At 45.0% G+C, this 23,777-nt stretch overlaps 1 protein-coding gene across 8 annotated transcripts in view; it reads right to left on the bottom strand.

Moving 5' to 3' along the window:
* The window catches only part of ACACA (acetyl-CoA carboxylase alpha), a 280,148-nt gene that overhangs the window by 99,183 nt on the left and 157,188 nt on the right, over positions 1-23,777 (bottom strand). For all 8 annotated transcript variants that reach the window (XM_087883446.1, XM_060693230.2, XM_087883447.1 and 5 more), the window contains 6 exons: positions 22,560-22,601; positions 21,244-21,459; positions 19,245-19,400; positions 15,290-15,493; positions 12,500-12,655; positions 10,801-10,947 (listed from right to left, as the gene is read on the bottom strand). In XM_087883446.1, the coding sequence (XP_087739572.1) occupies positions 10,801-10,947; positions 12,500-12,655; positions 15,290-15,493; positions 19,245-19,400; positions 21,244-21,459; positions 22,560-22,601 (921 nt within the window). The remainder of the gene's footprint in view (positions 1-10,800; positions 10,948-12,499; positions 12,656-15,289; positions 15,494-19,244; positions 19,401-21,243; positions 21,460-22,559; positions 22,602-23,777) is intronic.

Genomic DNA, 23,777 nt, shown 5'->3' with positions numbered 1-23,777 from the left:
AAGGCACTTTAATGCCAGAACGTGCCATGAAGGAGATGGTTTAGCAGAGGATCAATTACGAGAGTTTTTTCTCTCTCTCTCTTTCTCTCTCTCTCTCTCTCTCTCTCCCACCAGCCCCCACTCCCCATTTTAAGCCTGAATTGCTGCAAAAGAAGAAGAGTGACACCTAGTGCTGAGAAGGGAGAAAAAGACAACCCACCAAAACTGGGTTGTGTTTGAACAGCAGCTTCGGGTTGTTCCCTGCAAAGATGGGAATAATTGAAGACTTTTAAGGGCAATTTACTCACTACCCTTTCTTGATCTTCAGAGACACTGGCTTTTCACCTTAGAAATCTACACCTGCGTGGACCATAAATGGTCACACACGGAAAGGTCTATGGGTAGGGCTGGGTTGTTGATAATCCATCACTGGGTTCCCAAATCCATTCTTCGCACACTGAAAGAACCGAAGCAGAACCTTCCAGGGAGCCACTCGAGATGCGTTAACTGTATATTATTTGCAAGTTTAGTGTAAGACAGGCTGGTCTACACGCCATCAAACCCCATCCAGGTATAATAAGAGGGAGGTTTCAGACGGCAGAGCGAAAGATGCTGTTGTGTTGGTAGAGACAAAAATAAGGAAAACCTTTAAGGGATAAACTCTTAATGTGTGCTTGAAAATAAGAACAAGAAAGACCAACACTAAAATAGGTAAAGGTAAAGGTTTCCCTTGCACATATGTACTAGTCGTTCCTGACTCTAGGGGGTGGTGCTCATTTCTGTTTCAAAGCCAAAGAGTCAGCGCTGTCCGAAGGCGTCTCCGTGGTCATATGGCCGGCATTACTAAACGCCAAAGGCGCACGGAACGCTGTAACCTTCCCACCAAAGGTGGTCCCTAATTTTTCTACTTGCATTTTTTACGTGCTTTCGAACTGCTAGGTTGGCAGAAGCTGGGACAAGTAACGGGAGCTCAAGCCATTACGTGGCACTAGGGATTCGAACCGCTGAACTGCCAACCTTTCGATCGACAAGCTCAGCGTTTTAGCCACTGAGCCACCACGTCCCTTAACACTAAAACAGTCCAAAGCAAATTTTCTTAGATCAGGGGTGTCAAACTCGATTTCACAAGGCCGCATCAGGGTTGTGTTTGACTTCAGGAGGCTGGGGGTTGTGGGCGGTGTGAGCATGGGCGTGGCCAGCTCAATGTCACTCGGAGATGCTTTGGTGGCCCAGGTGAGGCTGGCAGGATCCATTGTCTCCAGTGGAGGAAGGCGAGACCAGGGAGAGTGCCAAACCCTTGTCCTCCAGAGGAGCCTCGCCGTCCCTCTCAGGCCACGCAGAGGACCCCTGGACGGCGGCACAGGCTGCCCATTGCCCTAGGCAGCGGAGGGCAAGCAAGTTTGTTTTGCTAGCACTCTGCCAGTAAAAATGGAGCTCGGGAGGGGCGCTGTGTTTTCTGCAATGGCCTCCTGCAGCACTCTGCGCCAATGACAACGGAGCTCGGAAAACTCCATTTTCGGCTGCTCTAGCACTCTTGCCAGCGAAAATGGAGCTCAGGAGGGCTCCTCCCGAGCTCCGTTTTTGGCTGCGATGGCCTTCTGCAGCACTTTGCCAATGAAAATGGCTGCCACCAGGTTGTAGATCAGCAGCTGGTCGGCCTGGGCCAGGCTGAGACACCACGGGCCGGTCCTCTGCTGTTTCCAGGGAGGGCCTTCTCTGTGGGGGCACCTACCCTCTGGAATCAGCTGCCCCCAGAGATAAGGAGAATCCAAGACCTCAGTGCCTTCCGTCGTGTCCTTAAAACTTAAAATTTTTTCAAGCAAGCCGGGCTGGCTTAAGAAGAAATTTTTAAATGTTTTAATTGGTAGTGAGTTTTAATTGGGCCAAATTTATATATCTTTTAATTGTTTTTTTAATATTTGTCCTGCATGTTTTTTAATTTTGGCTGTACACCGCCCTGAGTCCTCAGGGAGAAGGGCGGTATAGAAATTTAATAATAAATAAATAAATAAATAAATTAAGCACCCCGCGACTCGGATCTGGCCTCTGGGCTTTGAGTTTGACACCCCTGTCTTACGTGGACAGGAAGATAGCATTCTGAGAAAGAACACAATCAGCCAGAATAAGCTTTCCTCCACGTCTTTGTCACCCCATCCCGCACTTTAGAGAAATGTAGCTGTAAAGGTATTCCCTTGACTTACGACTGTTTGTTTAATGACAGTTCAAAGTTACGATGGCCTCGGAAAAAGTATCAGTCAGTTAAAAAACAGCACTTACAGCAAAAAAATTAAAAATAAAAAATAAAAATTATCCTGCCTGGTTCCACGCATCTTTAAAAACCCCAATTAACTAAAAAAATGTAAGTCCAGAAACATTAGCTACACTCACTCTGGAGATAACCCTGTGGAATACTGGGGGAACTACAGATGGATGGCAGGCTGCAAATCACCCACTCCAGCCTTAATTTTTTTCCCCTCTCTTTCTCCTTCTGAATGGGCATTCAGACCTCCTAATTTTAAACATTTAGTGTCAGAAACAGTCCAGCAAAACAGGCTAATGGGAAAGTGAATTACCTAAAAGTAATTATTCTGTTCAAGTGCACAGAGATAGAAGATACACACGAACATATCCCAAAAAATCAAGCATAAATATGAAAGATTCCTAGGCTGCATTAGCAGAGGGATAGAATCAAGATCGCGGGAAATGTTAATACCACTTTATAATGCCTTGGTAAGGCCACACTTGGAATACTGCAGCAAGCAGAAGCAAGATTAACGCATTGTAAGCCGCCCTGAGTCTCCGGAGAAGGGCGGCATATAAATCAAATTAAAAAAAAAAAAGTTTTGGTTGCCATGATGTAAAAAAAGATGCGGAGACTCTAGAAAGAGTGCAGAGAAGATCAACAAAGATGATCAGGGCACTGGAGGCTATAACCAGGGATGAAATCCAGCAGGTTCTGACAGGTTCTGGAGAACCGATAGCGGAAATTTTGAGCAGTTCAGAGAACCGGTAGCAGAAATTTTGTGTAGTTGGGAGAACCGGCAAACACCACCTCTGGCTGGCCCCAGAATGGGGTGGGAATGGAGATTTTGCAATATCCTTCCCCCAGGAGTGGAGAGGGAATGGGGTTTATTTGTTTGTTTGTTTGTTTGTTTGTTTATTTATTTCATTTTTTTATGCCGCTCTTTTCCCGAAGGACTCAGGGCAGTGTACAGCCAAAGATAAAACAAGTACCCATATAAAATTTAAAAAACAATTTAAAAACACATTAAATAATTTGGCCCCGGGTTTTGCAGTATCCTTCCCCTGCCATGCCCACCAAGCCACACACACACACCCCTCCCCAGCCACGCCCACAGAACCAGTAGTAAAAAAATTTGGATTTCACTACTGCTATGAAGAACAGTTGCAGGAATTGAGCGTGTCTAGTTTAATGAAAAGAAGGACTAGGGGTGACATGATAGCAGTGTTCCAATATTTGAGGGGCTGCCACAAAGAAGAGGGAGTCAAGCTATTCTCCAAAGCACCTGAGGGCAGGACAAGAAGCAATGGGTGGAAACTAATCAAGGAGAACCAGCCTAGAATTAAGGAGAAATTTCCTAACGGTGAGAACAGTCAATCACAACGACTTGAAACTGTAGGTGCTCCAACCTTGGAGGTTTTTAAAAATAAATTGGACAGCCATTTGTCTGGAATGGTATAGGGTCTGCTGCTTGAGCAGGGGGTTAGACTAGAAGACCTCCAAGGTCCCTTCCAACTCTGTTATCCTGTTCTGTAGTGCGGAATATTTTTGACTTGGGGAGGCCACCCAACACAACATGACTTATTCCAGAATACCCCATTCCATGCAATTTCCTGCCAAGGATTTCTGCAGCATATTTGCACCAGATTTAAATAAAATCCAGACAGAGCTTCAATTGCAACGTTACCGCCATTAATCTGTTTTTTTTTAAAAAAAACCATACAGCAGACTTCTGCCACACATAATCCAGCATTTAGCCCCTGTTGAACACACTCAATCCCATCCAAAGTTTTAGGAAGGTAACCTTGCTTCTGTTTTTCCAGGTGGTCCTCGATTTATGACCATTCCAGGGGTGAAATGCTCCCGGTTCGGACCGGATCGCCCGATCCGGTAGCGATGGCAGCGGGTGGTTCGGAGAACCGGTAGCAAAAATCCCTGCGCCCCCCCCAATGCCCAGCTGAGCCGCACGATCAGAGGCTTTTTTTTTTTACTTTTAAAAGCATTTTTTCTACAACCTCTTCCGACGAAAAAATGCTTTTAAAAGAAAAAAAAAAGCCTCTGATGATCACGGAGCTCAGCTGGGATCATCAGAGGCTTTTCAATGCATTTTTTTCTGTAACCTCTTGGCCAAAGAGGTGGTAAAAAAATGCTTTGAAAAATCTCTGACTATCCCAGCTGAGTTGCCTGATTGGCAGAGAGGTATTTTTAAAATCAGGCAACTCAGCTGGGATTGTCAGAGAGGTATTTTTTAAAAAGCCTCTCTGACGATCCCAGCTGAGTTGCCTGATCGGCAGAGGCTTTTCAAAGCATTAGAAAAAATGCTTTGAAAAGTTAAAAAAAAAAAAAAGTTGGCCATGCCCACCATCACATTACCCCCACCACCACCAAGCCATGCCCACAGAACCGGTAGTAACAGATTTTACATTTCACCCCTGGACCATTCATTTACAACGGCACTAAAAAACAGGACTTACAGAAGCTAAAAATTATTGGAATAAAATTAAGTTGTGGCTGGAAGAAATGATACAACAACGTACTGATTTAAAACCAGAGCTGTTCCTATTGGATATCCTGCCAGAAAAAATTAGCAAAGAAAATATTTATTTGATTATACATGTAATAACAGCTGCACGGATTGCTTATGCACAACATTGGAAAGCAGAGAAAATACCTTTGGAAGGAGAAGTAATTAAAAAAAAATTAGATTGTGCAGAAATGAATAGATTGACTTTGATGATTAAAGAAAGAGAAGATTCAGAATATTTTTAAGATATGGAATCAGTTCTACTATTGGTTAGAAAAGAGATACAAATAAGTAAATTAATAGTTATGTATAAAAATGCTATAATTAGAATATTTTGTTAGTGATGAATTGTAATTGATTGGAGGAGAATGAAGACAGAAGAAATAACAAAAAGAAGAACGATTGGAGACAACACCGAGATGTCACATGGAAGGAATGACTGATGTATTAAACGTTTGTTTGTTTAAAAAATAAAAAACTTTTTTTTAAAAAAGGGGACTTAAAATGGGTCCTCCTCACAGTCTCGTAGTCAAAATTGGGCACTTGGCAACCAGCATATATTTATAATTATATAGTTTTAATTGGCGACCAGAGTCATGTGAATGCCATCTGCGGCTTTCTCAGCTCTGCTTCTGACTAGCAAAGTCAATGGGGGAGGGGAGCTGGGTCGACTTAACAATCACTGGATTCGCTTAACTGCAACGATTCGCTTAACAACCGTGGCAAAAAATAATAATAATTTATTTATTTATTTATTTATTGGTTCAATTTATATGCCGCCCTTCTCCAGAGACTCAAGGCGGCTTACAATGCGTTAAGCAATCGCCTTCATACTTTTGTATATACCCGCTTAGTAGGGCTTTCGCCCCCCCCCCAAGCGGTGCTCTTTTTTATACAAAGTCAGCTTATTGCCCCCACAATCTGGGTCCTCATTTTACCTACCTTGAAAGAATGGACAGCTGAGTCAACCTTGAGCCTGGTGAGATTTGAACTCGCAGTAATTGCAGGCAGCTGGCAGCTAAGTGCTATTTAACATTACTTTAGTCCACTGCAGCACCAAGGCTCCTGCAAAATGTCGTAAAATCAGGTGCTACTTGCTTAACAACTGCTTTTCTCAGCAACGTCCCAATTGTAGTGGTAAGTCAAGAAGTATCTGTATGTTTTGTTTTTCCACAAAACCCCACTGCTCTCACAGAACATGTTGATGCCTGTCTGGTGTGCACCGAGGATGGTGCCATCTGGGCTACTTAAGGCTCCCCATCAAGGAAAGGAGGTTGCTATTTACAGATAGTCCTTGACTTATGACCACAATTGAGCCCAACACTTCTGTTTTTAAGTGAAACTATCAGGCCTGGAAGCCATCTTTTGTATTGGGCCTTCAGACCTGCCACATTTACTGCTATGGGAAACTGGGAGGGGGGATTGTATGGAGCAGGGGTGATATATAGTCATAATAACATTCCTTTCTCAGAGAGTCAAGGACATCTTGCCCTGCACCTGGAGGGGTGTGGCTGGGAGGCATCTCCAGTTGGGACGGTGCTTTGATTGGACCATGTGATGGACATGTGGGTGCTGGGTAGGGACTTAGAATTTTCTATGGGTAGGGAAAACCTAGAAGCTTTCGGTTTCGGCTTTTCCCAGATGTGCCAATATGACATCTCTAATAAAACGGAACTTCGAGGAACTTCAAGCCTCGAAGTTTTCTTTCGTTGGCGGGCGTTACTTGGAACCCTGACATAAACATTTCCTCAGTGACTTTTCGCCATTTTACGATTTTTCTTGCCACCATTGTTAAGTGAATCACTGCCGTTGCTAAGTAAGTAACGCGGTTGTTAAGTGAATCTGGCTTCCCCCTACTGACTCGGCTTATCAGAAAGCCTGGGACACTGCAACCGTCATAAATATGAGGCCGTTGCCAAGGATCTGAATTTTTGATCGCACCATCATGAGGATCCTAAGTCCCTTTTTCCCAATCCTATTGTTAACAGGTCACTAAATGAACGGTTGTAAGTCAAGGGATAGGCACCCAGACAAGATTTTTTTAAAAATGTACTCAACTCCAGGCGATGCAAGAGACCGGCGGTTTCCCTCCGAGGCGGACGGAAGGGGTTAAAAGAAATGTGCGTGCTCGGGAAAGAGTGAGCCAGCCAGCGTGAATGGCTGGTCTTCGGGTACAGGGTCCTATATAATAAGACTATTTGTATTCATACTGGCAGAATAAACACTCAGTGTTCATGCCAGGCGAGCTTCGCGCTAGTAATTTCAGCCCAAACACAGCTCGGTCCCTTGGGAATTTCTCTACTCCCTTGGTCTCCAACCACTCCAAATGTGAAATGAGAGCTAAGAAGTGGATTTCGGGGAGGGGGGGGAGAGGGGGTGGAGTGGGGGGGGAGAAATGGAGGCAGACAAAGACCAGCAAAGAGAAACCCGCGTGCCGCACTTGAACGCTGCTCTCTCGCGCGCGCTTTGAAAAGGAGAAACGGTTAACCGTTATCAAAGGTTTCGCCGTCCAGCTGCGTACAGGACGTCTCTTAAAAATCTTCCGGTCCTCCAATTTCTCGTATCTTAAAAATCTCTATCTGGACAGAGCAGTTTAATTCTACATCCTGCCCCGGAATAATAGCTATACTATACAAGCACATATCAGAATTTAAAATTGAAGGTTCCTGGGTGCTCTCCGAGCTTGGTGGTTTCTCTTGCAGATGTTTCGTGACCCCTCCCCAAACTAGGTAACATCATCAGTGGGCGCTGATGATGTTGCTTAGTTTGGTAATGAAACGTTTGCAAGAAAGCCACCAAGCTCAGAGGACACTCCCTCGTTTCAACCCTGAGCTACACACATGACCCCAGGAGAATGCGACTGTCACAAAGACACGCCAGTTGCCAAGCACCCAAATTTTGATCACGTGACCATGGGGGAAAATGCTGGAACGGTCGTAAGTGTGAAAAAACAGCCGTAAATCACTTTTTACAGTGCCGTTTAAACTTCAACGGTCACTAAACGAATGGTTGTAAGTCGAGGGCTGCCTGTGTTGGTTGGTAGGAATTTCTTAGGCTTTTGATAGGAAGTTTTTCCAGTCCTCCCTGGAGATGTCAGAGAACAAATTTAGCTTCCTTTCTATATGAAGAATAGGAATAGGGATAGGGATAGGGATAGGGATAGGGATAGGGATAGAATAGAATAGAATAGAATAGAATAGAATAGAATAGAATAGAATAGAATAGAATAGAATAGAATAGAATAGAATAGAATAGAATAGAATAGGAATTCTTTATTGGCCAAGTGTGATTGGACACACAAGAAATTTGTCTTTGGTGCATATGCTCTCAGTGTACATAAAGAAAAAATAAAATACATTCATCAAGAATCATAAGATACAGCACTAAATGATAGTCATAGGGAACAAGTAAGCAATCAAATCGTACTAGGAAACAAATAAAACAATATAAATTGTAAAGATACAAGCAACATGGATATAGTCATAAGTCCGAAGAGATAGGTACTAGGAAGGATGAGAAGAATAGTAATACAGTCTTAATAAATTATTTGACAGTTGTTGTGGGAATTAGTTGTTAAGCAGAGTGATGGCATTTGAGAAAAAACTGTCCTTGTGTCTAGTTCAGTGGTGGGATTCAAAAATTTTTTACTACCAGTTCCATGGGCGTGGCTTGGTGGACTTGGCATGGCTTGGTGGGCGTGGCAGGGGAAGGATACTGCAAAATCTCCATTCCCACCCCACTCCAGGGGAAGGTTACTGCAAAATCCCCATTTCTTCTCGATCAGCTGGGATTTGGGAGCCAGAGAATAGATGGGGGCGGGGCCAGTCAGAGGTGGTATTTACTGGTTCTCCGAACTACTCAAAATTTCCACTACCAGTTCTCCAGAACTGGTCAGAACCTGCTGAAACCCACCTCTGGTCTAGTTGTTCTTTTGTACAGAGCTCTATAGTGTCATTTTGAGGGTAGAAGTTGAAACAATTTATGTCCAGGGGATGATCATCAGTGCACATGAGACAACCGAACAATCAGAGAACAATACCTTCATTAAGGAACTATCTGGATGGGGAGGAACAGGCTCAAGCTCAACCCTTCCAAGACTGAGTGGCTGTGGTTCCCGGCATCCCGATATAGTCAGTTGACTCCATCACTGGCTATCGGGGGCAAGTCTTTGGCCCCCGCGGAGAGGGCGCGCAATCTGGGAGTTCTCCTGGATATGTAGCTGTCCTTGGAGGAACATCTGATGGCTGTTGCCAGGGGGACCTTTTGTCAGGTTCGCCTGATTCGCCAGTTGCGGCCCTTTCTTGATCGGGATTCCCTGTGCACAGTCACTCATGCCCTCGTCACCTCTCGCCTGGACTACTGCAATGCTCTCTACATGGGGCTCCCCTTGAAGAGCACCCGGAGGCTCCAACTGGTCCAGAATGCGGCCGCGCAGGTAGTCACGGGAACTGCATGGCGCTCCCATACAACACCTCTCCTGCGTGAGCTGCACTGGCTCCCAGTGGTCTTCCAGGTGCGCTTCAAGGTGTTGGTTATCACCTTTAAAGCGCTCCATGGCATAGGACCTAGTTATCTTCGAGACCGCCTGCTGCTACCGACGGCCTCCCATCGACCTGTGCGCTCCCACAGAGAGGGCCTCCTCGGGGTGCCATCAGCCAAACAATGTAGGCTGGTGACCCCCAGGGAGAGGGCCTTCTCTGTGGGGGCACCTACCCTCTGGAATCAGCTGCCTCCAGAGATAAGGAGAATCCAAGACCTCGGTGCCTTCCGCCGTGACCTTAAAACCTTCTTTTCCCAGCAAGCCGGGCTGGCCTAACACTTTTAAAAATGTTTTTAACTGTTTGTTATTGTTTTTAATCATGGGCCAAATTTATATATATCTTTTTAATTGTATTTTAATGTTTGTAGTTTATGTTTTTACTTGGCTGTTCACTGCCCTGAGTCCTCAGGGAGAAGGGCGGTATACAAATTTAAAAATAAATAAATAAATAAATAAATCAAGGAGAAAACCAGACCCCCACCAACACTGACAAGAAAAGCTAATGTATATAAATCGGCACTAAACCAGTGGTGGGTTCCCCCCGATTTAGACCGGTTCGCAAGAACTGGTAGTAGAACTGGCGGGAGGCTCCGCCCACTGACCCTGATGCCATCATAGGAGATCTGCGCATGCGCAGAATCGCGCATATGGGCGCGATGTGAACCAGTAGTAAAGGTAAGTAGAACCCACCCGTACACTAAACCCCTGACTCACTAGCACTGATGATCTTACTTAGTTGGGTAGTAAAATGTCTACAAGCAAACAGCCAAGCTCAGAGAGCACCCAGAATTCCACAGAGCTTCCTTTGATATTAGGAGGACAGACGGAAGATTCAATATTTGGATTTTTTTTTTTTTTTGAAGAGCAATCCTTGAGATGCCAAGTAGTTTACTGCTTTAAAAAAAAACCAAACGAAATCTCAACCATACTTTGAACATGTCAGCAAAAGGAAATGGGCTGTTGAGACAGGGAGGGAGGAAGAAAGAAAGAAGGGGAAAGATGAAGAGAGAGAGAGAGAGAGAGAAAGGAGGAGGGAGGGAGAAAGAGAGAGGGAAGGAAGTAGTAAGATGGAATGAGAAAGAGAGGAAGGGAAAGAGGAAGAGACGGGGAGAGAGAGGGGGAGAGGAAGAGGAAGGGAGAAAGAGTGAGGAAGGGAGCAAGAGGGAGCAAGAGAGGGAGGGAGGGATGAGGAAAGGAGAGAGGGAGGGAGAGAAAGAGGGAGGGAGAAGGGGGAAAGAGGATGAAGAAAGGAGAAAGAGGGAGGGAGGGAGAGAAAGAGAGGGAAGAGAGACACAGAGAGAGTGGGTGGGAGGGTGGGGGAGAGAAAGAGGGAGAAAGGGAGAGAGAAAGGAAGAGAGAAAAGAGGGAGAGGGAGGGAAGGAGGGAGAGGGAGGGAGAAAAGAGGGGGAGAGAGAGAAGGAAAGAGACGGAGAGAAGAAAGAGGAGAGAGGGAGAGAGGGAAGCGGGGACAGGAGAGATTGAGATTTCTGTAAAAATAGCAGGTAATAGCCTTGCCTCATTTCCTCCAGGAAGCCTGTTCATCTGTACCAGCTGGCCTTGGTCATCCAGGACAAGCTCTGTATACGTCAGCATGTCAGAAGGCAAAGGCTGAGCAGGGAGAATCGCAAACTCCTTCATAAAGTCCCATAATTTGAGCAGAGACTATAGGAAACAGAAGGGGGAGGGGAGGAGAGTTTTGATTATTTTTTAGCCTTTTCATTCTTTTTTTCTAATCATTCTGATCTTTTCTGATCTGAGCTTGAACTATAACAAGAAACTAAGATTTTGTACCCTGAACTTGGGACAAAATCAAACGTGGGTTGCCTATCGTGGTTTGATTTCAGTCAACCTAGATGAAAGTCGAAAGCACGAACTAAATAAGCCTTCGGGCCACGGATAACCTCTCCTCTGAAACCTGCGGCTGAATTGTGTTTCGTAATGGGACAGGAAAAAAATAGGCATTACAGCAGGAGTAATTCCGAACGGTATTTAACGATTTAATGCCACTTTAATTCAGTGAAATCCAACAAAATAAATCCTATTTTTATTAGGACCCTGCACGTTTGGACGGAGGGGGGAATGTAAAAAATTGTAAAATTTATTGGCCGTCCATATCCAGGTTCTAAATATATCTGATAGAGCCATGATGGCAAACCAATGGAACACGTGCCCAAAATGACACGCGAAGCCATGTCTCCCGACACGCAGGGCCTTGCCTGTTTGTCATCTGGGTTTCTGGCACGCATGTGCGTCAGGGGTGAAATGTAAAATGTGTTAATGCCAGTTTTGTGGGCGTGGCTTGGTGGGGGGGCGTAATGCGACTGGATGGGCGTGGCCAACTTTTTTTTTTTTTAGCTTTTCAAAGCATTTTTTCTAATGTTTTGAAAAGCCTCTGGCGATCAGGCAACTTAACTGGGATCGTCAGAGGCTTTTCAAAGCATTTTTTTTACCACCTCTTCGGCCGAAGAGGTTGCAGAAAAAAATGCTTTGAAAAGCCTCTGACGATCCCAGATGAGCTGCCCAATCATCAGAGGCTTTTTTTTTTTTTTAAAGAATTTTTTCGTCGGAAGAGGTTGTAGAAAAAATGCTTTTAAAAGTAAAAAAAAAAGCCTCTGATGATCGTGAGACTCAGCCGAGCATGGGGGGGGGCCGCAGGGATTTTTGCTACCGGTTCTCCGAACCACCGGCCGCCATCGCTACCGGATTGGGCGATCCGGTCCGAACCGGGAGCATTTCACCCCTGATGTGCGCGTGATGATCAGCTGTCCTCCATGTGCGTAGCACTATCAAAACCCAGTGTGCGCATGTGCGCCGTCCAGCTGATCGCACATGCGTGCTAGAACCCAGAAGTTCAGCTTTTCTGGAGTGTGGCCCTGACGAGCGTGTGTGTGTGTGTGCGTGCGATGTTTCCGTGCGACCTTTTTGGCACTCGGTCCCGAAAAAGTTCGCCATCACTGTGATAGAGCAATGGTTCTCCACCTGTGGTCCACAGACTCCTGAGGAGGCGCGAGGTCATCGGAGGGTGTTTGCGAAAGGTGCTTTTTCAAGACACAACTGGACTTTCTGGTTTTTTTCTTTGAAGACGTTTCGCTTCTCATCCAAGAAGCTTCTTCAGTTCCGAATGAGAGAAGTGAAACGTCTTCGAAGAAAAAAAACAGAAAGTCCAATTGCCTCTTGAAAAAAGCACCTATGGGATACCTTCCACAGTCCTTACCTGCCGAAACATTTCAGGAATATCATATACGTAGGTCGTCCCCAGGGACTGGGCCTGGAATCTCTTCGACTGGAGTAAATCCTTCGTCACATAGGGAGTATTGATCAGCATCCCATGTAGGGGCCCTTGCTTATCGCCATAAGCCTGGAACATAATCTGAAAAGAAGAGAATGTACATCCAGGATTAAGTCAGATCATCGTGATTTTTTTTTTTAATCCCTCAATCTGGATTCAGCTACGGTCTACGTCCAGAAATGCTTTCTACAAGCTTTAATCCTTCAGTTAGCCGAGAATCCTGGAAACTGTATTCCAACAGATCAGGAAAGCATTCAAGAACATTTGAGTCAATATAGGTAGTCCTCAACTTACAACTACAACTTGGACCAGATTTTCCACTGGTAAGCAACATGGTTGCTAAGTGAGTCGCACCCAATTTTATGCACCTTTTTTGGAAGAGTTGTTAAGCAAATTCCTGCAGTTGTTAAATGAATTGTTAAGCAAATCCGGCTTCACCCATGGACTTTGTGTTTGTCAGAAGCCAGCTGGGAAGATCATAAATAGTGATCACATGATCCCAGGATGCAGCAACCCTACATAAATACAGGTCAGTCGCCATGGGGATGCTATGACAGTCATATCCATGAGGATGCTGCAAGGACCGGCTGTCATTTAATCACTTTTATCATCTTTTAAGCCACAAGGCATTGCTTCAAAAGGGAGGTGGGTAGCATAGGAATTTAATAAATAAATAAGTCACTTTTTTCACTCCCTCCAAATAATCACTAAATGAATGGTTGTAGCTTGAGCAATCCCTGTTCAGATAGTCCTCACCTTACGACCACAACTGAGCCAGGGGTGGGTTCTAAATTTTTTTACTACCGGTTCTGTGGGGGTGGCTTATTTTGTGGGTGTGGCTTGATGGTCATGTGACAATTCTTTAGGATTTAGCAGAGGTACTGGTCTACCAGGCTTTTAATTGCTTGCAGAGCTGTACCGGTCTACTCATTAGTTTTTGGAGGCACTGGTCTACCCATTTATTTTGCAGGCACCGGTCTACTCATTTGTTTTTGGAGGCACCGGTCTACCACCACACTGCCTTTTAGCACTGATCAGCTGTAGGGCGGCCCTTTGAAGCCCCACGGCAAGAGTTTAAACAGTTTTTTTCCTTCTAGCCGATCAGCTGGGACTCAGGAGGCAGCAATAGATTGGGGGTGGGGCCAAATAAAAGGTAAGAATAACGTGGGGTGGGTGGGGGGTGGGGCAGAACCAGTTCGGTGACATCATATTGTCACCGCTACCGGCTTGACAGAACCGGGCTGAACCAGGAGGAACCCACCACTGAACTGAGCCCAACATTTATGTTGCTAAGTGAGAAATTTGTTAAGTGAGTTTTGCCCCATTTTGCCATTTTTCTCGCCACACTGGTTAAGTGAATCACTGCAGTTGTTAAATAAGTACCACGGTTGTGAAGTGAATCTGGTTTCCCCATGGACTTTGTTCGTTGGAAGGTTACAATCACTTGACCCTGGCATGCTGCAAGCGTCATAAATGTGAGTCAGTTGCCAAGCACCTGAATGTAAATCATGTGGCCATGGGGATGCTGCAACGGTCGTAAGGGTGAAAAGTGGTCATAAGTTACTTTTTTTCAGTGCCGTTGTAACTTCGGTCACTAAGCGAACTGTTGTAAGTCAAGGACTACCTGTACAGGTAGTCCTTGACTTAAAACCAAAACTGAGCCCATCTGCTAAGCAAGACAGTTGTTAAATGAGATTTGCCCCATTTTACAACCTTTCTTGCCACCGTTGTTAAGTGAATCCCTGCTGTTGTTAAGTTAGTAACAGGGTTATTAAGTGAATCTTGGTTCCCCCATTGACACGGCTTGTCAGAAGGTTGCAAAAGGGGGATCACTTGATCCCAGGGACACTGCAATTGTCATAAATATGAGTCAGTTGCTAAGCGTCTGAATTTTGATGTGACCATGGGGATGCTACAACGGTCCTGTGAAAAATGGTCCCAAATCACATTTTTCAGTACCTTCAAACAGTCACTAAACAATGATTGTAAGTCTAGCGTTACTGTATTGAAACAGGAGCTGACGACCACAGATAAGGAGGCCATAACCTGATCTGGGACACTCAAATTGCAGCACTGGTCAAAAGGGCCCAGCAGAGATTATACTACCTGAGACTTCCCAGGAAACAACAACTGAATGAAAAACTGCTGGTGGCCGCTGCACCATGGAGAGTATTTTAACTTACTGCACCTGTGTATGGTTTGCAAATTGCACAGTGGCAGATAGGACAGCACTCCAGAGGGTCAACGTCATTGCCCAGAGGATCATCGGTTGCCCTCTCCCCTCTTTGGAAGAGCTTTATCGCTCTTAAGAAAGTCCATAACATTCTTAAAGATCCATCTCATCCTGGGCACCCTTTTCTCGAACTATTACCATCTGGCAGACGGTACAGGATAATAAAAACAAGGACAAATAGACTGCAAAACAGCTTCTATCCCAGGGCAATCACCATATTGATTTCTACGGTATAGTGCAATATCGGGTTTTCAATTTCAATTATATAGAATGTAAAAGATGTATGTGTTTTTATTTTTATAGTTATAATGTACACTGAAGATAGCATTTAATTTCATTGTACCATGTGCAATGGCACTAAACTAAACTAAACTAAACTAAACTAAACTAAACTAAACTAAACTAAACTAAACTAAACTAAACTAAAGCAAAGAGAAACAGTTTTCCAATGATAATCCTGCATTCATCTGATGGAGACATACTTGGGCAGTTCTGGAGTCTGTCACTTCTTTATACAGGCTTATGTCAAGGTAATAGCCAGACTCGTTGGTCAAGAACAGCCGGATGGGAATAGCCTTGCCGCTGGGTGCGAGCTGAATGTTAATCTTCAGCTCAGCTTGCAAGACTCGGAGTTTCCACAGACGGCTCCCGTAGCGCATAACCATGCTCCGAACAGATTCCTCGATCTAGGGAACAAAAACAGAGCGAATGAGACATGAGAATTTGAGGATACACCACGCAAAGCTTGCAAAGTCATTCAACCAGAAGATCAAGACCTCTTCTGGAATTGAGGATGGGATGGGATGGGATGGGATGGGATGGGATGGGATGGGGTGGGGTGGGGTGGGGTGGGGTGGGGTAGGGTAGGGTAGGGTAGGGTAGAGTAGAGTAGAGTAGAGTAGAGTAGAGTAGAGTAGAGTAGAGTAGAGTAGAGTAGAGTAGAGTAGAACAGAACAGAACAGAACAGAACAGAACAGAATACCAGAAGGAGACTTCAGTCGAATTTCCAAATTTCCCTCCGTAAGACATAATCAGTTCAGACTTTAAAGTAGAACTGAATAAGCCGAGTTGTAAAGGACCTTGGAGGTCTTCTAGTCCAACCCCCTGCTTAGGACAGGAAACTCTATACAATTTCAGACAAATAATTATCCAACATCTTCTTAATAACTTCCAGTGTTGGAGCATACACAACTTCTGGAGGCAGGTTGTTCCACTGATTAATTGTTCTAACTGTCAGGAAATTTCTTCTTAGTTCTAAGTTGCTTCTCTCCTTGGTTGATTCCACCCATTGCTTCTTATCCTGCCCTCAGGTGATTTGGAGAACATCTTGACTCCCTCTTCTTTGTGGCAGCCCCTGAGATATCGGAAGACTGCTATCATGTCTCCCCTGGTCCTTCTTTTCATCAAACTAGACATACCCAGTTCCAGCAACCGTTCTTTATAGGTGATATGGATGTCCTAATGGGATATGGATCACTGGATTTAAATCAGGGGTCTCTCCAACTTCGGCAACTTTTAAGACTTGTGGACATCAACTCCCAGAATTCCTCAGGCAGAATGACACCCCTAGTCCTTAAAGTTGCTGAAGTTGGAGACCCCTGATTTAAATGATAGAGAGCCAAATTCCCATTGAATGTGAGAAGCAGCTCTCCAAGAATAAAAGCAGTTTTTGACAATGGAACCAGTGACCCAGAGAGACAGTGTGGTCCTTTTCACTCATGTGTGCAAGCAAGGCTGTTGCAAAAGCTTTAATCTGGATTCTTGTACTAAAATGAGGTTGTGTGAGGAAAACAAATTATTGGGGGAGAGGGTTAGCAAAACAGAAGCATAGAAAGTATGTGTGGCAATTGAGGCAATCTTGAAGTACTTGGTTCTCAGTAAATTTATTAAAACTTCTGTGGCAACAGTAACGGATTTGTTTCTTTTTATTTATATTTATTTTATTTATGTATATCTCCCCTTTATTATGTTGTTTTTTTATAAACAACTCAAGGTGTCAAACACATCCTTCCCCTCCTATTTTCCCCAAAACAACAACACCGTGAGATCAGTTGGGCTGAGAGAGTGACTCAAAGTCACCCAGCTGGCTTTTATGCCCAAGGCAGGACTAGAACTCACAGTCTCCTGGCAATTGGCCCAGGAGTCACCCAGCCGCCTTTCATGCCTAAGGTGGGACTAAAACACTCAGTCTCCTGGTGATTGGCCCAAAGACATCCAACCGGATTTCATAGCTAAGGCAGAACTATAACTCACAGTCTCCTGGTTTCTAGCCTAGTGTTCTAACCATTGGACCAAGCTGGTTCAGGAGTCCCTCCTATTATTTGCTGGAGAAAACTTTTCCACTGCACGCTGTTAAATAAATAAATACTGCAATGAGACTTGATTATTCTTTTTTAGGGGGGTGCGGTGGGGTATCCTGCATTTGATTCTACAATTGTATCTAGTCACCTTAATTTTCAGTGTAAGATTGTGGGTAATTGTGTGTTGTGTGTAGAGGCAGAAGAGGGAATGGGGGAATGTGTTGCCTTGGGAGGACTTCATAACAAATCTATTTCCCCATTCACCCAATCCTTTGATACGTTAAATGGGGAGGGAAGCATTAATGGCAAAATTGCATCTTCAAAAACGGCACTCACGCCCTGTGTTTTCGCTGCTGCCAGAGCACCTTAAATCAACACGGGGATTACCGCTCGGAGGCAGGTTATTCTGCCATTTTATTAAACTTCCAAATATACTGCTGTTTGGTAAATAGTGCATATTAAAAACAAGGCAATTGGAAGGCAGAGCTTGTGTTCGCTCAGAAACTCAGAGACGGTCTCAGTTCCCAAGGAGCTTCTACAGAAGCTCGTTCCGCGGTATCGAGAACGTGGCAAACCCAATTGGAAGTGCAATTGTTAGATTATTGATTGATTGATTGATTGATTACTGCTTTTGGGGGAGGGTAATGAACGTGGATAATGGATTTTAAAATAAATCAGCCGCTTGCCATATAAGAGGTGCGGCCCCAAATAAAATATAAATGGTGAAATAGGAAAGAAACAGCCTCAAGCCCCCATTTTTAAATGAAATGAATTACGGTAACAGGGAAAGAAATGAGAACAACATCTCCTCTCTTCTCGTTTTCATTAGGAAGATGAAGAAAGCAAGTTTGGTCTAATGGTTAAAACACCAGGCTAGAAATTGGGAAACTGTGAATTCTAATCCTGCCTTAGAGGCATGAAAGCCGGCTGGGTGACTTTGGGCCAATCACCAGGAGACTGTGAGTTCTAGTCCCGCCTTAGTCATGAAGGCTGGCTGGGTGACTTTGGGCCAATCACTAGGAGACTGTGAGTTCTAGTCCCGCCTTAGGCATTAAAGCCAGCTGGGTGACTTTGGGCCAATCACTAGGAGACTGTGAGTTCTAGTCCCGCCTTAGGCATTAAAGCCAGCTGGGTGACTTTGGGCCAATCACTAGGAGACTGTGAGTTCTAGTCCCACCTTAGGCATTAAAGCCAACTGGGTGACTTTGGGCCAATCACTAGGAGACTGTGAGTTCTAGTCCCGCCTTAGGCATTAAAGCCAGCTGGGTGACTTTGGGCCAATCACTAGGAGACTGTGAGTTCTAGTCCCGCCTTAGGCATTAAAGCCAGCTGGGTGACTTTGGGCCAATCACTAGGAGACTGTGAGTTCTAGTCCCGCCTTAGGCATTAAAGCCAGCTGGGTGACTTTGGGCCAATCACTAGGAGACTGTGAGTTCTAGTCCCGCCTTAGGCATTAAAGCCAGCTGGGTGACTTTGGACCAATCACCAGGAGACAGTGTTCTACTCCTGCCTCAGGCATGAAGGCCAACTGGGCAGGGGTGAAATTCACTTACCTTCCCTACTGGTTTGCCAATGTGTGTGTGCCACGCGCGCGCTCCACCCCCACGTGCCATCATCTGTGCATGCCCAAAGCCTTCTGTGCATGGGCAGAGACTTAAAACGTTGCAAAAAAAACAACATCATGACATCCGCGTGGATGGGCGGAGCCTCCCCAGCCACCGCTAACAGTTCACCCGAGCCAGATAGAATTGGCTAGATTTCACCTCTGCAATCGGGTGATTTTGAGCCAATAACCAGGAGAAAAATGACTTCTAGTCCCGCCTTAGTCATGAAGGCCAGCTGGGTGACTTTGGACCAATCATAAGGAGACTGTGAGTTCGAGTCCCACCTTTAGCATGAAAGCTGACTGGGTGACTTTGGGCCAATCTCACACACACACACACACACACACACACACACACACACAGAGTTGTTTATAAAAATAATAAAGGCAGGATATAAATATTATTTTTCTTTTGAAAAAAAGATTCCTGCCTGGACACTTGCTTTGCAGTTCTTTTAGCATAACGACTGCTCTACATGTTTTGACCCTGCCTAAGCAGAGAAGGTGAGGGTCAGGGAGAGGAGGACAACTTACCTTTGAAGGGTCCATAATAACGGTAGGGACAAAATTGAGGAAAATGTGGTTGCAGTCAGTGCGCACATTTGTGTTGTTGAAAGCTACTTCCAGCTCGTCCATGGCTTCTAAAAGCAAGCGCTCCCCCTCATTCTGTAGGTATTCAAACGACGCTTCCTGGAAAAATAAACTCATAACTTAGGAAAAACAATAGCGCTTCATAGTGCTTTTACAGTCCTCTCTAAGCGGTTTACACGGGCAGCATCTCGCCCCCGACAACCTGAAAAATTGTCATAAACTACCTTTTTTCCCGTGCCATTGTCATTTCAAACAGTCACTAAACAAACAGTTCTATGTCGAGGACTATCTGTATTCAGTTCTATTCAGCTCCTGATCTTCAGAATTAGCAAAATTTAAGAGCCCTGGTGGCGCAGTGGTTAAAATGCAGTACTGCAGGCTACTTCTGCTGACTGCTGGCTGCCAGCAGTTTGGCAGTTCGATCCTGGCCGGCTGAAGGTTGACTCAGCCTTCCATCCTTGTGAGGTTGGTAAAATGAAGACTCAGCTGGTCATTTGCATTCTTTTAGAGTGTTGTGGCCCGCCAGCGGCCAGCGGAGCTGGTGGCATACTTAGACAGTGAGGAGGTTGGGGAGGAACATGGGCCAGTCCTGAAGTCAGGGGAAGGCTCTGATGAGTGCTCTGCATCCGAGGCAGAGATGGGGACAGGGCCATCCGACAGTTATCAGCTGCCTTCGGAGTCGGATATCAGTGGGGCAGAAGAACAGCTGGAGTCTGTTCCCGATGTGCACATGCGCAGAGCTGCCAGGAGAAGAGAACAGCTAAGGAACAAGGGCCGACTCAGGAGTAAAGGCACAGGTGAATGGTGAATGGCTCCTCCCATAGGGAATAAAGAGGAGTGAAAGGGGAGGGGAGTTTGCAGGAGACAATTAGTTCAATTCATTAGGGTGAAGATCTGTTCCTGACTTCTTGCCAAGTAATTGCTGCTACAGCATGGCATTTGGAAGATATCAGCCTGGCAACTCTCCAAGCCTGATAAAGGTCTGTAGTTGTGAAATCTCATCAAAGACTGTTTGCTGGGACTTTGCTGGACAAGAATTCCCTTTAACCCAGGGGTGAAATCCAGCAGGTTCTGACAGGTTCTGGAGAACCGGTAGCGGAAATTTTGAGCAGTTCAGAGAACCGGCAAATACCACCTCTGGCTGGCCCCAGAGTGGGATGGAAATGGAGATTTTGCAGTATCCTTCCCCTGCCATGCCCACCAAGCCATGCCCACAGAACCGGTAAGGGAAAAATTTGGATTTTACCACTGCTTTAACCTAAATAAAGGAGGTTTTTTCAGGACGAGGAGTCTGCTTCATGATCTTGGGAGGCCTAGGCCAGGACATAGAGTCAGGAAGCATTTGCGCTTCAGTTTGAGATGCAGACAACACAGACTCATCCCCAACAGCCTGCGCCTACGTCTTCAACAGGGAAGGGACACAGGGCAGAAAATGTCCTGCAGCCAAGAAGGCTCCACACCCATTTGCACTACTCAGGTGACCCTGAGGACACAGAAGAAGCTTCTCGAATGAGAAGTGAAACGTCTTCAAAGAAAAAAGAAATAAGAAAGCCCACTTGCCTCCTGAAAAAGCACCTTTGGGACAATCATGAGCTGGATGACTGAGAATCTCCATTGATGCAAAAGGAGGGACAGAATGAAATGTCAAAAACATGACAAAAATTAAAATGTTTTTTTAATTTATTTTAAATAATTAAATTGAATAATTAAATTAAACTGTCCTGTGGCGAGTTGTCACATGGTGAGTTGGCCCACAGCAAGATGTCTGTGGAGAGCTAGTCACACAAAATGGCTGCCGCACGTTGTCCCATTCCGCAGCATCTCTTCATTGCTCTTTTTAACTCAAGAAACCCTACCGTGATTTTATCTGTCTGCCCCCCACTCCCATTTCCGAGACCCATTCCTAATCCCACCACAGAACCACAAATAAATGAAGGCCCACCTTAGTCACCAAGTCCGAATGGCGGATGATCGCTCGGACAAAGAACCGGTAATCGGTGACTTCCGCTCCTGCCTCAACTTTCGCTGCCCCCAGATAGAGGTGCATCTTGTGATTGGCACATGGGATGGCGGTGAGGTCAAAGTTGCGCATTCGGTTGAGCTCCAGCTGGAACGCCAAGGCCGGTTCCAAGTGGCGGTAGATTCTGTCCTCTTCGAACTAGGAAGGAAGCAAACACATTGCACACAACTGAGGGTAGACAACATGGCGTTCACTAAGGTTTCTCATCCAATATCAAGCCTTCAGGAAAGAGTGGCATTCAAATAACCTAAATAAATAAAAGCAGGTTTACTCATCTAGTTTATTTATTTATCTATTTATTTACCTAAGGGGCTGCCACAAAGAAGAAGGGATCAAACTGTCCTCCAAAGCACCAGAGGACATGAAAAGAAAGAATGGATGGAAACTGATCAAGGAGAGAAGCAACCTGGAATTAAGGAAAAACTTCCTGACAGGGAAGACAATTAACCAGTGGAACAGCTTGCCAGAGGTTTTGCATGTTTCATCACTGGAGGTTTTAAAGAAGAGACTGGACACCTATTTGTCTGAAATGGTATAGGGCAGTGATGGCTAACCTTTTCGCCATCACGTGCCAAAAGAGTGGGCAGCATGGGGAGGCCGCGCGTGTGTGTCCACACCCATAATGTAATGTCCTACCATGCCCCCCCCCCTTTTGGCACGCGACAACAAAAAGATTACTGGTGGGCCCGGTAGGCCCATTTTTCGCCCTCCCCAGGCTCCAGGGGCTTTCTTGAAGCCTGGGGAGGGCGAAAACGGCTTCCCGACCCCCCGCCCCAAAGCCCACTGGAGGCCGGAAACAGCCCATTTCCCAACTTCTGGTGGGCCCGGAAGGCCCAAAAATCAGCTGGCCGACGCACGCACGCGCGCTGGAGCTGAGCTAGGGCAATGCTCATGTGCCCACAGATATGGCTTTGTTCGCCATCATGGGTATAGGGTTTCCTGGTTGAGCAGGGGGTTGGACTAGGTCCCTTCCAACTCTGTTATTCTGTTATGCAGGTGGTCCCCAACTTACGACCATTCAATTACCATGTTTCCCCGAAAATAAGACTCTGTCTTATATTTTTTTGAACCCTGAAATAAGCGCTTGGCCTTATTGCCATCCGCTCAAAAGCCCGACTGGGTTTATTATCAGGGGATGTCTTATTTTGGGGGAAACAGGGTAGCAACTGTTCAAAAATATTGCTTTCACTGTCTTAATAAATTCATTAATAAACATTAATAAAAACATTAACCCTTACCTTATCCCTGGCACGGAATGTGAAGAATTTGGGGAATTCCCTCTGGAAAAGAAAGTACAATTAGTATGAGAAATTATTATTGCTCATTAATCTGATGTCGATATTTTAAAGCAATTTACACTACCCCACTGAACTTACTCTCCATTCCAAAGTTACGCTACTTACTGAAAACACTGAATAATCCCTCTCATTCTTTTTTAAGTGGATTTTCTAATTTTAAGATGCCCTGAAAAATGTTTTTGAATGGGAACAAGGTATAATACTAGCCAAAAGAAATCTAACCACAACATTCAGGGGGGAAATTTTAAGACCAAATGATATAAATTGCATTTCAGAGGCCCGAATATATTCAAAGGGATTGAATTTAGAATTAACAATGCAGTTCCATTGAGGACTACATGTTGAGTGTGGTTAGTCGGCCAGTTCCGAATTCATCTGGTGGTGATGCTGTCTAACCCACATTTTTCTATTTTATCAAGGTGTAGGTTGTGGTCTACTTTATCAAATGCCTTACTGAAGTCCAAGTAAATTATATCCACATCTGGTCCACTAATTTTGTCACTTTGTCAAAGAATGCAATAAGATTTATCTGGCATGATCTGTTTTTGACAAATCCATGTTGGCTTTTGGGTATGACTTTGCTTGCCTCTGGGTGTTTGTTTTATTTGCTGTTGCAAAATTGGATAAATTTCAAACTGATGGGCATCTTTCAAATGTTGGCAGAATGTTTAATACTGGTTACTATGTGACTTTGCTTGCTCTGTGAATAATGAGATTGTACCTTGCCATAGTTCCTGGGTGGTCAGGATGCCCTTTAGCAGCCCTATTTCCTTTTGGGAGACAGCATTTACTAAACATTTAGTAAGGCCACACTTAGAATACTGCACCCAGTTTTAGTCACTAATGTCAGGTTTCGTTGCTATCTTAAATAAACTTCATTCTCAAACGCAAGGTCTCTAATGAATCTTTTTTTTATTTAAGAATAGGAGAACGACATCCCTGAACTCTTGTGCAGCCAAAATTGGCCCCTCCTTCCAAACCCCTCCCTTTCCGTTCTTCAACCCCAATGTCTCATTGGCTATCATGCAGATCCATCTCTTCGTCCCAAGCACTTTCTTTTCACAGGAATTTCCCCCCTCCCTCTGTCACCCAGGTAACTCTATCTCCTAAAGAGCAGGGAACTAGGTAAAAGTTCATCTCAGCATTAAAGCAAAGCTT

Source organism: Pantherophis guttatus, chromosome 1, assembly GCF_059756535.1.
Source record: "Pantherophis guttatus breed Tessera chromosome 1, ASM5975653v1, whole genome shotgun sequence".
NCBI lineage: Eukaryota > Metazoa > Chordata > Lepidosauria > Squamata > Colubridae > Pantherophis > Pantherophis guttatus.
Note: the sequence above shows the minus strand (reverse complement) of the source record. Positions and strands in the feature narration are given on the sequence as shown.